The following is a 15774-nucleotide window of genomic DNA, read 5'->3' on the forward strand; positions in this document are numbered from 1 at the left end:
TTCCTTTTAGATTTAATCAAAATCTCACTTCTAGTACATTTTGTACATTTCTTTTTTTGTTGTTTTTATTATTCCATGTGATGCCATTTCAGATAACAAATTTTTAATTGTATCTTGCTGATTTTCAGATCACAATCGTATCCATGCCACGGATGTTCTCCATGCAGTGTGGTACCTGACCACACGGCCCATTCCTGGATTCCAGCAAATCCGTAGTGAGCGCATCCTGGAGAGTGAAATAGGTGTGTATTCACACAGGCTGTTTTTGTTTTGCTGAAGAATGTTAAAATGAAACTACAGCAGATAAACCAAATTACTCTGGAAGAAAATATAGAATTATTCTTATGACTCACTTTTTTTTTTGGTACTTTAATATAATGCAGTAGAAAAAAATCACAAAGCACACACCACTCAGAAATATCATGGAATTGACTTTTAGAAAAATTAGTAGATGAGTAATGGTTAGTTTGTTAGCCAAGAAAACTGGTTCACTTAATAAATTTTCTATGCTGAATGAAACCTCTGTATTCTGCCATAGTCAGGGTATTTTTAGCATTTGAAATACATTAGGCTAATATTTCTTAACTTTATTGGAAAGTTAAATAGACCAAAGGAAAAATACCAAAGTATTTAACTTAATTGAAGTTCTTCTTAATGGCTTTAGTATAAAAATTATTTTAGAATTTTCAGTTAGGTATCACATGCAGACTTTCAAACGCTGAAGTGACTACCCCAACAATAGCTGCATAAGAGCATCCCTGAAAAGGAAATAATACCTCCAAATTCACATGTTGTGTGAAGGTACTTCCAGTGAAGCTTGCTTTTGTGTTGTCTGGGACTTCATAGAACAAACTTTTAAATTTAGAATTTGTAATTTTTACCTAATTGTATCCTATAAGTCAAGGATTTAAAAAAAGATTGGAAACATAGACTTTGATGCTAAATGGTTTGTATTTCAGATAAAATAAAATCAAGAACTCTGTGTTAAATGTGTAGTAGAAAAAGACAAGACACAAGTTATATGGCTTTTAAAGGGCTGGGATTTTCTCTTTTTATCCAATATATTGGTTGCACCCTATTGCCTTTTCTTTCTCCAAGTGTTAAATGGATTGAGACTGGTTTAACTGGAGAAAAGTGATAACAATAATTTTATTCTCCTCTACAAAAAAGAAAAATTAAAATAAGAAATTATAATCTTATTGCTTGGAAACTCTTCCAGTATAAGTATTTTCAGGCTTTTAATCCTTACTTATTCTACTAAGGCAAGGGAGTTCCTTTGATATTATGCATTGAATGCATTGATAAAATAAGTGCTATTTCTTTTCCTTTTTTTTTGAAGTAGTGACTTTGTCCATGGGAAAGATGATAATAAAACTGTGAATCTTCTTATCATGCAAATATTTCTATATTAATGGTGTTAATTCCTTTTGCAGTAGTCTCCACTGCCCCCGTCCAAGTTTTCCTGTAGGTTTGCAAGTTCAAGAATTGGGAAAATTATAAAAATACTAAGGAGGTTATGATTAATTTTTTCTTGGACAAATTCAGGTTGGAGACAAGCAATAGAATGCTCTCTTAGTGCTACAAATTTGCAACTCAATGGCACTTCAAATTTTCTTCAAAATTGTTAATCTACAAAAATTATCATTAATTTTCTTTTTTAAAGTATTAGTCTGACAATTATTCAGCTTCATGAGAGCAAGGATAAATATACTGTGCTTGCAACAGTGTCTGGCTGTTTATACACATTTATAATGTATTACAAATATGAATGAAACACTATTCTAAAAAATATTCTGGTTTTGTACTTTGAATTTTTTTTTTAGATGAAGCCAGTGGTATTGCCCCAGTTCAAGTCATCTACACTTCTTCAAAAAGCTGTCCTATTACTGATGACAGTTATGGCTGCCTGGCTTCCAACATTCCTGCTTTGGAATTGATGGCCTTGTATGTAGCAGCTGCCATGCACGACTATGATCATCCTGGACGTACAAATGCTTTTCTGGTGGCCACAAATGCACCTCAGGTAGGAACCTCTTCACACAGAAAATCACTTCTTGCTGTCTGAAATCAGTATAAAGAATTTTTTTCTATTCTATATCTCTAAAGTAAGTTGTTTAGGATTGAAGTATTTAAGGCCTGATTTAAGAAATGGGGAAATTAACATGTACTATACTTGTGTAATATTTTTATTTTTCTTTCCTGTTAAATTCTGATGTCTTTTGTATGTACTGGTATGTATGTGTATGCCTGCAGAAACAACTTTCAATTTGCAAAACTGAAAATAACAACATAAACCAGTGCAGGATAGAGTAAAGGATTATTGCATAGAGAGCTGGCCCTAGGTCTGTTAATCAACTTTGATGGCTGTTTGGTTGTCTTAGTAAGTTACAGACGAGAAACTTAAATAATAATAAAAACATCAACAATAACAATACATCAGAAACTGGTACAGCTTGTTAGGAGACAAAGGCCTTGAAAATGAACTTTCCAATTAGTTTTCATCAACTCCTTATTACAAAGGAGTTTAGGATGTAGGCACTTATGTATTTCTGCTGAAAACAGCATACAAGGAGGGACAACACCAAACTACACAGACATCCATCACCAGGTCTCAAAAATGCAAGCATTCCTTGAAAAATGGCAAAAAGCACTGGCAAAATTAAGTTATTTTCAGGTTCTGTTTAATCTATATTGAATTATTTTATAGGGTGTTTTTAGAAACATGGAGCTGTGAGTAAAATCTGCTACTATTTTTATATTTTATTTAGCTTGTTTGCTGTTAAAATTTGTGCATTAGCATTAAACATAGCCCTTTGAAAACTAGTGATAATTTGCACCATTTTCCATTATGACAGTTCTTATGTGTTTTGGAGTCCTTTTTCTAGTGGGGTTTTTTATTTGTTGTGCTTTTTTATTTATTTCTTTGTTTTTTGTTGGGTTGGAGTTTTTGTCACTTTTGATTTTCCAATATTATTAAGAGGAATTAAAAACATAGATTTATTTTTTTCTTGCTTTTTTTTTACATCACTGTGTGACATAAAACACACACTGCTCCACACATACACTGTGCAAAGTCTTAAGTGTTTTTTATATATGTGCCTACAGTCTGAATGTAGCTGTCACTAACACATCATTAAACACTTTTAAAGAAAAAAGAATGTTGGTAATTGTTAAGTTTGGGGATGGGTGGGTTCCCTCATCTGTAATTATTGTGTCCTTTTAACCCCAAAACTAGATGACAAAACATAATTTTTATTTTTTTATTTTTACCCAATGTTGTTTCTGACTGGCTCTGAAATTCCAGAATATTTAACGATAACTTTAAAACTTCCCTGTGTAATTTATGATTCCTTGCTTGGGTTTTTTGTTCCCTGTAGGCTGTTCTCTACAATGACAGATCAGTCCTAGAAAATCACCATGCTGCATCTGCCTGGAATCTTTTCTTATCACGACCAGAATACAACTTTTTATCAAACCTCGATCACGTGGAGTTCAAGCGCTTTCGTTTCTTAGTGATTGAAGCAATCCTTGCTACAGACCTCAAGAAGCATTTTGATTTCCTGGCAGAATTTAATGCCAAGGTTTGTTCCACTTTAGTGTCTGCACTGATCTGGTCTTGATACATAGATTTTATCATTGCCTCTCAGTAATTGTTAGTTTTAATTACTTGCATTTAAAGTTTTATGTTATTTAAATTTAAGCTATTAAAATGCAAGTAGAGCATTTCCTTTGTACAAACCAGCTGCAGATGGTTTGTAGGTTGCCTAATAAACCCATGGTTTGAACTGGATGTCTGTGCCTGCCCCAGGTCAATGACATGAACAGCAATGGCATAGAGTGGAGCAATGAGAACGATCGCCTGCTGGCCTGTCAGATATGCATAAAACTGGCTGATATCAATGGCCCAGCCAAAATCAGAGACCTGCACCTGAAATGGACTGAAGGCATTGTCAATGAATTTTATGAGCAGGTGGGTATGGAAAGAGCAATTTTCTCTTTTTAATGATGGGTAGGTAATACTTTGTTTTACCAGTGGTTTAACTAAATTAAACTTTATAAGATGTTTTAAATCTTTGGGTAAGGTATTCCCATCTTCTCATTCTGAATACTGAAATTTATTTTCACAGCTAGCTTACTAGCATGATCTTTTGGTTTCTAATAATTGTGTTAGAAAACAAGCTCCCAGCCAGTATTTTCCATTTTTCAGATATTAGGGGATTTTTGAGGGGGAAAGCTTCTTTCTTTAGCATGATGATAATAAATCAAAATAACTTCTTCCACTTTCAGAAGCTGGGTTTGCAGATGTGTTTCTAGGTGAAAGAATATGTTCAAAATCCACAAGACTGAAACTGTGTGTTCAGCTCTAAAGCTCTCAGGTCCATGGAAAAGCTGAGATAAGTAATTACAGCTCAGATTTTTCAATGAGCAAGTGTTCAGTGTTATTCTTCTCCAGTTTATAAAATGGAGGGAAAAAAACCACTTCACTCTGGATGTTATAACTCATTTCATTCTCCTGTGGCCTTGCAGGGGATGTCATTACCAGCATGCCTTGCTATGGCTCATAACTTTGCCACTTTGTTCATCAGCTCAGCAGTTGAAGTTGAGTCTGCCTGCTCTGAAGCCATCCTGTAAAGGCAGAGGAATGGCAGCTCCAGTAGAACTAGTTCTCCATCCAAACACAAGCAAAGCTGGAGGGAGGATTATGGACTGTGCAAGTCTGAGCCATAAAGTGTCTTTATTTTAAATTGGCCTAATTACACTTTCATTCACTTAGTCCATACAGTACAATTATTCTCCCCAGTAAAAGGATACAATCCATGTGGTGGTTCATGGAACCACAGAATATCCTCAGTTGGAAGGGACCACAGGGCTCATCAAAGCCTAACTCCTATCCCTGCACCGGACATCCCAAAAATCATGTCATGTGCCTCAGAGCATTGTCCAAAAGCTTCTTGAGCTCTGTCAGGCTGGTGCTGTGAGCCCTGCCCTGGGGAGCTGTTCAGTGCCCAAACACCCTCTGGGTGAGAAACCCTTTCCTAATATCCAGCCTAAACCTCCCCTGACAGAGTTTTATGCCATTCCCTTGAGCCCTGTCACTGCTCACTGGAGAGAAGTGATCAGTGCCTTTCCATGTGCTTCCCCTCCTGAGGAAGCTGGAGATTACTCGGTTCATTAAAAGTAATTTTTAAAACAAGAATAATAAGAATTTAAAGCCTATTTTGTGAGAAATTCTGCTAAGTTTTTTCATTTCCTTTTCAGGGTGATGAGGAAGCAAGTCTTGGATTACCTATAAGCCCCTTCATGGATCGTTCGTCTCCCCAGCTGGCGAAGCTGCAGGAATCTTTCATCACTCACATAGTTGGCCCCCTTTGTAATTCCTACAATGCAGCTGGGTTGCTTCCAGGGCAGTGGGTTGATGAAGAGGAGGAGGAGGATGCAGAAAGCACTGAAGATGATGATGGTGCACAGTTAGAGAGTGATGATGAAGAAATGGAAGATGATCTTATTTTAAGTAAGTTTCTGTGTTTCAGTTGGTGCTTGGTTGTCCTTCAGTAGCTTCAGATGTAGCAGCGACAGTTGAAATTGTGCTTTAGAAATCTTGTAGCATTTGCTATTCTGCTGCTTCATAAATTTTCCTCTTTTAACAAAAATTTTGTTGCTACCAGGAGATTTGGAATTTAAAACAGTAACTTGTTGATATCTTTTGCCATGCCACTGTTTAAATATTCAGAATAATCATCCATGTGCCTCACTGAAATGTACATCTTGCTTGCCATGTGCCATTGGTTTTGTATGTGTAAAATACAATTACTCAGAATGTCAAACAATCCAATATGCTTGTAATTTTACAGAAACTCAAAGAAAAAAAGGTAGACGAATATTTTGCCAGCTAATACACCACCTCAGTGAAAATCACAAAATATGGAAGAAAGCGATCGAAGAGGAAGAGAAAAGCAAGACAGAAGGAGCTAAACTGCTGACTGAAATCTCATCTTTACCTCAAGCAGATGACATTCAGGTTATTGAGGAAGCTGATGAAGATGATGAACGACAGCTAGGGGAAGAGAAGGCGTGCTAAGGGAGCTCCAGTGGTGTCCAGTGTGATGACAGCCTGTTTTTTCCACTGTGCTGACTCCAGCTCACACACACAAAATCGAAAGGCCTTAATACTGTGAGAGGATTCTTTGTGCTCTGGTGGAATCCCACTCCTATGCACTTTCGCCACACACAGAATACGGAACTTTATTCAGAGATTGAGTATTGTATACCCTGATGCAAAGTTCTTTATGCCTTAGTTGGTATAAAATATCCTGATATAATGCTGCCTTGCTGAATATGGAACTCTTCTTTTCCTTGAGGTACCTGCAGTTTTTAAAAAAACATTCAGTGATTTGAACTTTGATTACCAAAGTGGCAAGAACTTTTCGCTAACCAGGAACCGCGGGATGAATCCTAATGTCGTCTTGAGTTGCTTATTTCATGTTGTTTTTGAACATGAATGAGAAAAAAAGTCTGTGCCTACATGAAAACCATGTTACTGCTGCAGTGCAAGCCTGTTGTGGGGTGTCTGCTTAGTGCAGTAGTGTGCTTCATGTAGTCATCTCAGAGCAACTGTTCAAGGACTGTGACAGAAGTGCTGAATTCTGATATTTGTGGTTTAAAAAGAGGAAAGAAAATCCAGGTGCATCTATTTCTGATGCTTTTTATTATTGTGCATAATCTGATGTTTTATTTTTGCAGAAAATATTCAGGTTTGCAGTGGATGTTCATGATAATTCATTGACTACAAGGCCATTCTCATCTGTTGCCTTGCTGTTTTGTGGTAGAACATTAAAAACCTGTTCAGCTACTTAAATTATGAAGGAATTTTATTCTTTTACTCATAAATAATGTTGTATTTCCTGCCCTTACTCAGGTTCACTTTAAAAACAAGTCAACCACATCATAGATTTTCATCTGGCACCCATTTCCCATATTAAATTTTAAGGAAATAAGATCGTATCTCATTTATTCTTTGTATGTAAAGCTTTAGGAGAATTAAAGATTTTTTTTTTTTAAGACATAAACTACTGTTGCAAAATAGCTATTTTAATTTGCCCCACACATTTTTTCCATCACAGACAGAGCTTTTATTGCCTTCAAGTTTGATGTACATCCTGAAATACACATATGGAAACCAGAAGGTGGAAACTTTGTGTAAAGCCTGATACAAGATAAAAATCACTGTACTGTACCACATTTTAGATTGTTCAGTTTTAAAATAACAAACTTACACATTCCACCCCAATGGATTTTTAGAAACACTACCATTGTAGGTCTAATTTGTAAGCAAACAAACAAGTTGAGAAGTGATTCTGTGAAAATTAGGCTACAGGTAAGCAAGCCAGAGATAAGCCTGGTTTTAAAAAGTGTTCCTTTTAGTACTGAACCTTAAATGCTGTGTAGTTGAACTGAATAAAACCCAAATGCACGTGTGCTATTTCTAAATGTGTCTCAGCATATTTGTGTTTGCATCAATTGACTTGGAAAAAAAAAAAGATAACCTTGTGCAAACTGTATTACGCTATTTTACACAGATTTTCCTTCTGCTGTTTCATTGGCCAGTTTAAATAACTGAAAGGTTTGGGCTTTTTTTTCTTTTTGCTCTTTTCACTAATAAGCCTTTTGTTGATGCACTTGAAAGACCACTGAAATGTGCTTTTGCTATATCTTCAGTGCCAAATTCCCCTTTGCTGCCATTATCACTGTCACTGCATTTTTTTGTAACATGAGCAGTGTTAAACCAGATATTTCTGTCATTAATAAAATGTTGCACTATTGAAGCTGGCACTTAGTGATCATACACCTGGTATTTGACATTTCTTCGGTCATATATTCTGACAGTTAATGTAGAAAAATTCTGATTCAGTATGCTGTATTCTCAGCATTTTGTGTTTAGATAGTGTTTGTGTACATCAAATATCATTTTAATATTGTTTAATATCATTTTGCTTTGTCTGAAAAATGATACTAATTATTTTGTCTAAAGTTTCTGTTCTGTTATTTTACAAGTTTCCATTTTTTAGTTTCCCTTAAAATGTCATTATTTAAAAATTAACAAAAGTATAACAAGGTAAAAATTAAGATTTTATGTTTTACTAGAGCATTTGCGGGACTAATATGTGGTGACATCTTTGCCAGCAACTTTCTTATCTCAGGTTTCTCTTAAACTCTTTAGGAATACTGAAGCAATTTTAAAATCCAGTGACAAGCAGCAAACCTCAGTGTTAATAAACTGTAATGCTAATATGTATTTCCAATTAGATATTTATAATAGATTGCTTCAAAGATTCATTTAATTATGAATGTGTTCTAAATCTGCTTTAAAGTGCCTTTTTTTTTAATGTGTGCACAGTATGTGACTAATTCTTATTCTAAGAGCAAAGGGAAAAGACTGGGAAAAAAAACTAACAAAGGCTGGTTCAGGGAGTGTTTGAAGTGAATGTGGCTGTAACTGAAGGTTGTCTTAAATCTTTCAAAAATGGTAATGGATGGTCCTCTGAATGTTGGTTGAGCTGTTGTCCAAAACAGCATCTCTCCATATAAGGCATATCACTCTTAAATCTGTGATCACACTTCAGTAATTCACAGCTGCCAGGGGATGCTGAGTAGGGCTGAAAACCACACAAAGGAACACATTTAAAACACTTTCTAATGCAACACTACCTCTTTTTTTCTTTTCCTTTTTTTCTCCCCCCAAAAAGTGGACCAAATAAGCCTACACTGAAGTTTATGCCATGCAGAAATACAACTTTTATGCATAATATTCTCAGGTTTAAGTTGAGTCTCCCATCTTCTCATTGCCTTCTTTTCCTATGTGTGTTGCATTACTTGCACCCATACACACAGAACTAGACCTACCAAGTTTCTATAAGGGCAAAATTCTCTCTGTGCTTCCTGGAGTCCTCTGGATGTGGAGGAGGTGCTAAACAAGTCAAAATTAATAACTTGGGACCTCTTCCTGTGAGTTCTTCCTCCACGACAAAGTTAAACGATGAGTGTAAGGTTCAAAATTAAAGGAATGGTTTGGGATTGCTTAAGGTAAGTCCAGAGTAAAAAAGTTTGTGTAAGACTTCATTTGCTCTGTGCATAGAACTATTTATTTGTATTTACATCCAGTTTTAACCACAACCAGGAGCAGGTGAATCAGCAAAAGGAGTTAGCAGAATTCAAGAGCTCAAAGTTTCAGCTTTGGTGCTTGCTCCTGGTGTAGGTGCAGTTGAATCTTGGCTTCTGGATCCTTTGAAAGCACAGACAGAGTTTGAGGTAATCCAGAGTGTGTTATTGCCCATAGGGGGTGTGGGGTCCCCCTCACTGGAGATGTTCCAGAACCATCTGGACACAGTCCTGTGCCATGTGCTCTGGGGTGGCCCTGCTGGAGCGGAGGGATTGGACCAGATGCTCCCTGTGGTCCCTCCCAGCCTGACCCATCCTGTGATTCTGTGTGGCTCCTGCGCTCACATGGCAGCACTTCTCCTTTTGTCCAAACAAACACTGGAGATGTGCAGAATTGTAAGTGTCTCATACACTGGTGAGTGTGAGAGCAGGAATCCCAGCCTGAGAGATATTTTGGACTAAGAGGATGGAATTAGCTTGGATGATGAGAACTGGAAACAAGAGGGTAAGGATGGCACAGACACACAAATATCTTAAAAATATTCAAAAGAGAGACACTGTTTATAGTCTCAGGCCAGTTTGTGTTCAAAATACTATAGAAACAGTATGTCTTTATCAAGCAAGAATACTTGGATTTTTTAGTAATGAAATAGTGATGGAAATAATGATGCAGTCATCGCAACTTAAGCTGTGATAGAAGTTTTAGGCAATTGGTCCTTCAGTGGCCAATAAAAATGAAATGAGCGAAAACAAATATATAAAGTTGATTAAATGAGGTACAAGAAGTATGACCAAGGCAGTATTTATTTTGCTTTTTTTCTTCCAGCTCTCTTCAGAATTGTCTCTGGACAATGTGCTGCTTCAGTCGTGTCTATGTTAAGGCAAATGAGGTAATGAATTACTTTCACTTCTCCAATGAGGAATTTTTTTGCAATATCTTCTGAAGTAAGTCTTTAACTTGCTATGAAATTATACTGTGGATTCTCAGGAATGAAGCTGACAAAAGAACACTATTTTTAACTGCTATCTGTCTGATCTTAGTTTAAAAGGGCTATAAGCAATCAGTTTATTTGTCCTCTGCTTAATGAGAAGGAGTAAAACATTTTTAGAGGAAAGAGAGCTGATGGACCAAGCTGCTACAGGATAAACATTCCATTGCACTTGGCTTTCGGTGTGTAAGTGATTTTGACCTACTTGGTTCTGTGTGACACTTCAGACACCCTTTTAGAAGGGCACAACACAACCAGAAATGTTTGACAGGAAGGTTTCTTTTGGAATCTGTGCACCATGAGTCATCTTGTGATTTCTGGACTTCAAGAGATCACAGGAGGTAGCTGTGGTAGGTTCTGCTACACAGGCTCTGGTCCCTGGCAGAATGTTGCCATCTGTGGAATCTCATAGTGTAAAAATCTTCTAGTGGGGTGAAACCTTCTGTCTGCTGATTTATCTATGAGGTTTCAGAAGGAAAAAAAAAAGATGATATTTACCAAACCAACATTTAAGTACTGGTGAGAGACCACGGTGTTTCAAATGATCCCTACCGTTCACCTTGTGGTTTGTCCATGTTCTAAACATCCTGCCAAAAAACAGGTGATGAGTCACTTCTGACTCATCTCTCTGGATCAGCAGAACCCTTTGCACCTTGAGTGAGATCAAAATATCTTCATTTTAATTGCATATAAAACAAAAGGTAATGCTTAGCCTAAAATTCAGGTATACCAAAAATACTGAGGATAGGGTTGACATTAATTATTGCACATGAGGAGCAGAGTGCAGATTCTGTCCCCTGTGCCTGTCAGATGTGAAAACTTGCTCCTATATATAGTCATAAGTAAGGCCCTCTGTCTTTGAGAATGGGTTTGTAGTCATTTAATTCAATTCATCATAACCAAGTCACTACCAAAATAGAGTTTCTAATTTCAGATGCCACACCCCAGGAAAAACACCTGTTCTTTAGACAGATTTACAGAATTACAGTACAGACCAGTGGGGCTGATGACGTGGCCTGAAGAGAAGGAGAAAGATAAAATTAATTAACAAGATTATTTCCTAGTCTAGAGAAAATCAGACTTGAGTGAGATATTCTAAGGTTACCTTATGAGACTGTTTCAAAGAGTAATCAGAATAATGCGTTCAGTGTTTATAGTGTTTAGGACAAGAAGTAACACCTTTAGGTGGCAAGGCTCAAACATGACTGATTGTCCAAGGATTGAGAGGGCTCTGACTCACTGAAATGGATTGTCTTGGGCTGTTAAGAAAGTGCAAAAAAAAAAAAAAAAAAAAGTCTGGAAAACAGCTTTTTGTAAAACTGACCAGATGAGTGAACTGCAGAACTTACGGAGATCCTTTCTGAACCTATTTTTTAAACACTAGGACTAGAGTAGAGGTCTGATATGGAAACTTTAAATACCAAGAAGAAAATGTGCACAGTTATAGAAATAATAACATTCAAACAGCAAGAACTGGAGGCATCAACTCCTTTATTTCAGTAAATATTAAAACCTTTTTATTTTAAATGAGTTTCACCCATAATTCATCTCCCACCAGAAAGAGTCTTTTTATTTGTTGAGAGAGCTAGAATCCTCTTGCAAAAATAGGCGAGATTTGAACCTTAGCCAGAGATAAGAATCTAATTGTCAGATGGTGAACAAATGCAGAGGCAGTAGCCAAAAAGTTTTTTTAAAATATGATTATCTTAAGTTAGTTTGCTAAATCTGATTGTATTTTAAATATTTTTCAATCTATGTGGGCCTTTCTAGATCTTAAGAAAGTGCATTCTTGAGACATTGGGAGGTGTTGGACGCTTCAGAAGATGATGTAATTCATATACTTAGCAAAAGAATTAATATCAGTGAGTAGGGAATTTTAGACAAATTTTAGCTGTTAGCACTAAATTTTATTCCCATCAACAATGAATTATTCTTACTGTCTCTATGTCATCATGAAGTTCATTATGGCACAAAGAGCATTTTATAGATTACACCTACAATTTGTGGTGAAGTAAATGCAATATTAAGCTATGTTGCATTCCTCTCTATATTGTGGCAGTTTAGACTGTACATTCCTTGAGATAGAAATGATGTGTCTTTACAGAATGTAAAATAAAATGGAAGAAGATCTGAAAATGCCCTGAAGTGGCTTTATAAAGCATTTTTTATGCTTCCAAAAAAAAAAAAAAATTCCTAATCTATATCAGATAAAGAGGGGTTGCAAGTACCAATGTTTTTCCTGGAAAAAATTAGGCTTATAAAATTCTGCTGTGGTGCATGTTCAGCACCATTGTTATTATTTTTTATTATTATTATTACTACTACTACTACTATTATTATTACTACTAATATTACTATTATTATTTTAAGTGAGCTTATTGTGTAAGTTGAAGAGAACCAAAGGGGCATTTTGACTCCTTAAATGAGGATACCTTTGGAGAAAGAAAACTTAATTACCTGAGAATAACTGGAATTCATTCAGATGTTTTATCCATAGGGATTCTGTTCCCTAACTTTCATTCCTTGCTGGTATGAAGCTGTACCTGTATTATCTATGTTAGTGAGGGACCTGAACAATGAGGCATCCTTTATCCCCTTGTTTTGGTGAGAGTATAAATGTCCATGAGGCATGAATGGGTGGATCCTCTTGTCTGGATACTGATGGGCCTGATGTGGATAAGCATCTGAACAAATTACCTGTAATGTAAAAAGTTTTTTAATACATAATAGTTTTTTTACGCTTCTGATAAATCATAGCTTATACAAATTAAAAATATTTCCTTTAAGTTTTTCTTTTTACATGAGTGTAGAAAAGGAAGTCATCACTTGAAACCAGCAGCAGAATAAACAGTAACTTTATTCTCTTTTCTAGAATGTTGCTATAGGCCAGTCTACATCACATGTAAAAATTTTGGCAAGCAGCCATCTGCTGCAGTAATAGCAAGATATTGGATTAGATTGCACATTCCTGATGTGCTCCCATTATTTTAATGGGTTTAATCTATTTGGGATGTTACTTATTCGGAAGAATGTAACAAATGTAGCATCTCCTGAAGCCTGGCAGTCCTCCTAAGGAATAACCACACTGAATGTGGGTCCTGCCTAACTCCAGTGACATGTACAGAGCTGACAGCCTTCAAAAATGCCTGAAAGGATAATCTAGAATAGGGAGAATCTGATGATGCCCAATTTACGTTGTTGTGAAAGGACAGAAGAAGGCAGAAGATTTCCAGAGCCGTAGTTTTAATTTGATCTCGATTAGACAGAGGGTTTGAATTATCAGGCCCAGTGCCAGAAAAACACCTGGGACAACTTATTGGTATGAAAACATATACCAGCCTTCTGTGTGCACCTTCACAGAGCAATTTATACTGGGAATATTGAGTTCTTTTCAAACTCTTACTGATCCTCTGATCTTGGCCATGCTATCTTGTGTTTTCATCAGTCCCTCTCCCTCAACCAAAGACAAATTCTGATCTGGCATCTTCCCCATTATGATTCCCCCCCCCCCCCATTTAGCCTGAATCTTTATGTTTTCATATCTAATGCATTATTATGAAATTTACACAATCTAATTTTCACTCATTTTTTGAAGGGATTTCACTACTTTTTACTGTGTTTTTCTCTGAGCTTGCTGTTTTTCTCATGAATTTGCTCTCTTCATGACAACATAATCTGCCTCATCTGCTCTCTAGTGCTTGCACAAACCCTTAAGCTCAATTCAGGCTGAACACATCCTGGATACATATAAAAATATATCTCAGTAAGTTTATGCTATTTACTTTAGTTATTGAACCTTTATGTTCCTTGAACTTTTATGAAAACTTCCTTTGAATAGGTGATTTCTGAATGAATGAATGAATTAATTAACCTTCCTGCATTTATTAGGTTTATACTAAGGATGTGTTCATCAGTACCACTGAAACTGCTGGAAGTTCAGGAAATTCAGTGCCAATGAGTTACATTGTTCTTCAGCATTTTTTTCAGTGTCATATATGACATGCTTGTAGTGTTCCCTTTTTCAGTCTCTGGGGTTGCTGACGTGGCCAAAAACAACCCAAAAATTTAAATGTGAGGACAGAGATTTGGAAAGGAGGATTTCAGACGCGATGGTGGTTCTGACTGCAGCTCTTGCAGCAGTGTTGTGAAGATACACTGGTTAATATATCAACCTTTAATCCCCAAACAATGTTAAATAGCAGCCAGCTGCTATCTGTCCTAGATATTTCAGCTGGAATTATCTGAACATCCCACCAGGAAATTCTGAACATCTGGCTGGCTGCTGTAATCAATGTTGATACAGTGGAGGAATTCTGGAGGACTAGAAAAAGCTACTGTTATGTCAATATTTCAAGTTATTAAATCGGATCATTAGGATAATTCTACGTCAGAGGGAAAATAATAAAAAAGCTGATAGAGAATGCAACATGTAAATATGACTAATACTGATACAGATTTAGAGAAAAGACAGTTTGTCAAACATATTTGATTGCTTAAATGAGACCATAAGTTGGCAGATAATGGTAAAAGTTTGGATTGATATTCTGAGGCTTTTATAAGGCATTTTGATTTAGAAACCAGAATGACATATAATCAATATGGTTCTCATTAAATGGATTAAAGACTAGCCAGGAGTTAGATCTCAAAATACCTCAGCAAAAGGGAATTATGACTGGTCAGCTGCATTTTGAGCAGGGGTCCCTACAGGAACTGGTTCTTGATGGTTTTAAATCCTCCCCCCCACTTCAATTAGCATTATTTGAGCCATGTTGTGACAAAGGATGGCCTGGAGTTCTTGCCACCCAGAAAGCAGGACTAGGTACTATACAAACTCTGGCTGTGCTCTGAAAACACAGGGTTGGGAACAGGAGGAATTGCCACGAGTCCAAAACTAGAGCTGAACTCCTCAGGGCTGCTTCATGCTGAAGGCACCAAAGTTCAGTGCATTCCACAATTTCTCCTCAGGCATTCCACAAGCACACAACATCTCCCTCTTATCCAGAAAAACCTTAATCATGACTCCTAACCCCACTGCTTGCCAACGCCTCAGGAGTGGTGTATTCAGTTTTCAAGGGTTTATTCAGTTTTCATGATGTGCCCAATGCACAGCAATTAGGTTTGCCTCCTTCCTCTCTTTTTTGAGTTTTAAATCTTGTCTACAAAAGACACTTTTTCAGGAAGTGGAGTAGCTTGCCCAGCCTCTTCAGAGAAACAGGAACTTGTGTTAGAGCTGCTCTGTGTGGGTAAAATAATCTGGACCTGTGGCACCTGAAGTCAACAGGTTGTTATGTGAGTGGACTGGTGTCGCAGACATCTTCTATGAAATATCCTTTCATTAAGATTTTTCCTCCTGAGAAGCTGAGAGGCCTCAGGAACAAAATGTAATCAATGGTTATCTGCTGCTGTGGAATGCAACAGGTGGATCTGTGATTGGCCCATGTTGGTTGTTACTAATTAATGGCCAATCACAGCCCAGCTGACTCGGACAGAGAGTCCGAGCCACAAGCCTTTGTTATGATTCTTTGCTATTCTATTCTTAGCCAGCCTGCTGATGAAATCCTTTCTTCTATTCTTTTAGTATAGTTTTAATATAATATATATCATAAAATAATAAATCAGCCTTCTGAAA

At 36.7% G+C, this 15774-nt stretch overlaps 1 protein-coding gene across 1 annotated transcript in view; it reads left to right on the forward strand.

Moving 5' to 3' along the window:
- PDE3B (phosphodiesterase 3B) overlaps window positions 1-7823 on the forward strand; it is an 83136-nt gene extending 75313 nt beyond the window's left edge. Inside the window, 6 exon segments of the mRNA XM_059473726.1 lie at window positions 129-242; window positions 1824-2023; window positions 3378-3581; window positions 3809-3970; window positions 5260-5512; window positions 5853-7823. Of these exon segments, the coding sequence (XP_059329709.1) occupies window positions 129-242; window positions 1824-2023; window positions 3378-3581; window positions 3809-3970; window positions 5260-5512; window positions 5853-6079 (1160 nt within the window). The 3' untranslated portion in view covers window positions 6080-7823.
- Window positions 7824-15774: the final 7951 nt, after the last annotated feature.

This window comes from Ammospiza nelsoni, chromosome 6, assembly GCF_027579445.1.
Source record: "Ammospiza nelsoni isolate bAmmNel1 chromosome 6, bAmmNel1.pri, whole genome shotgun sequence".
NCBI lineage: Eukaryota > Metazoa > Chordata > Aves > Passeriformes > Passerellidae > Ammospiza > Ammospiza nelsoni.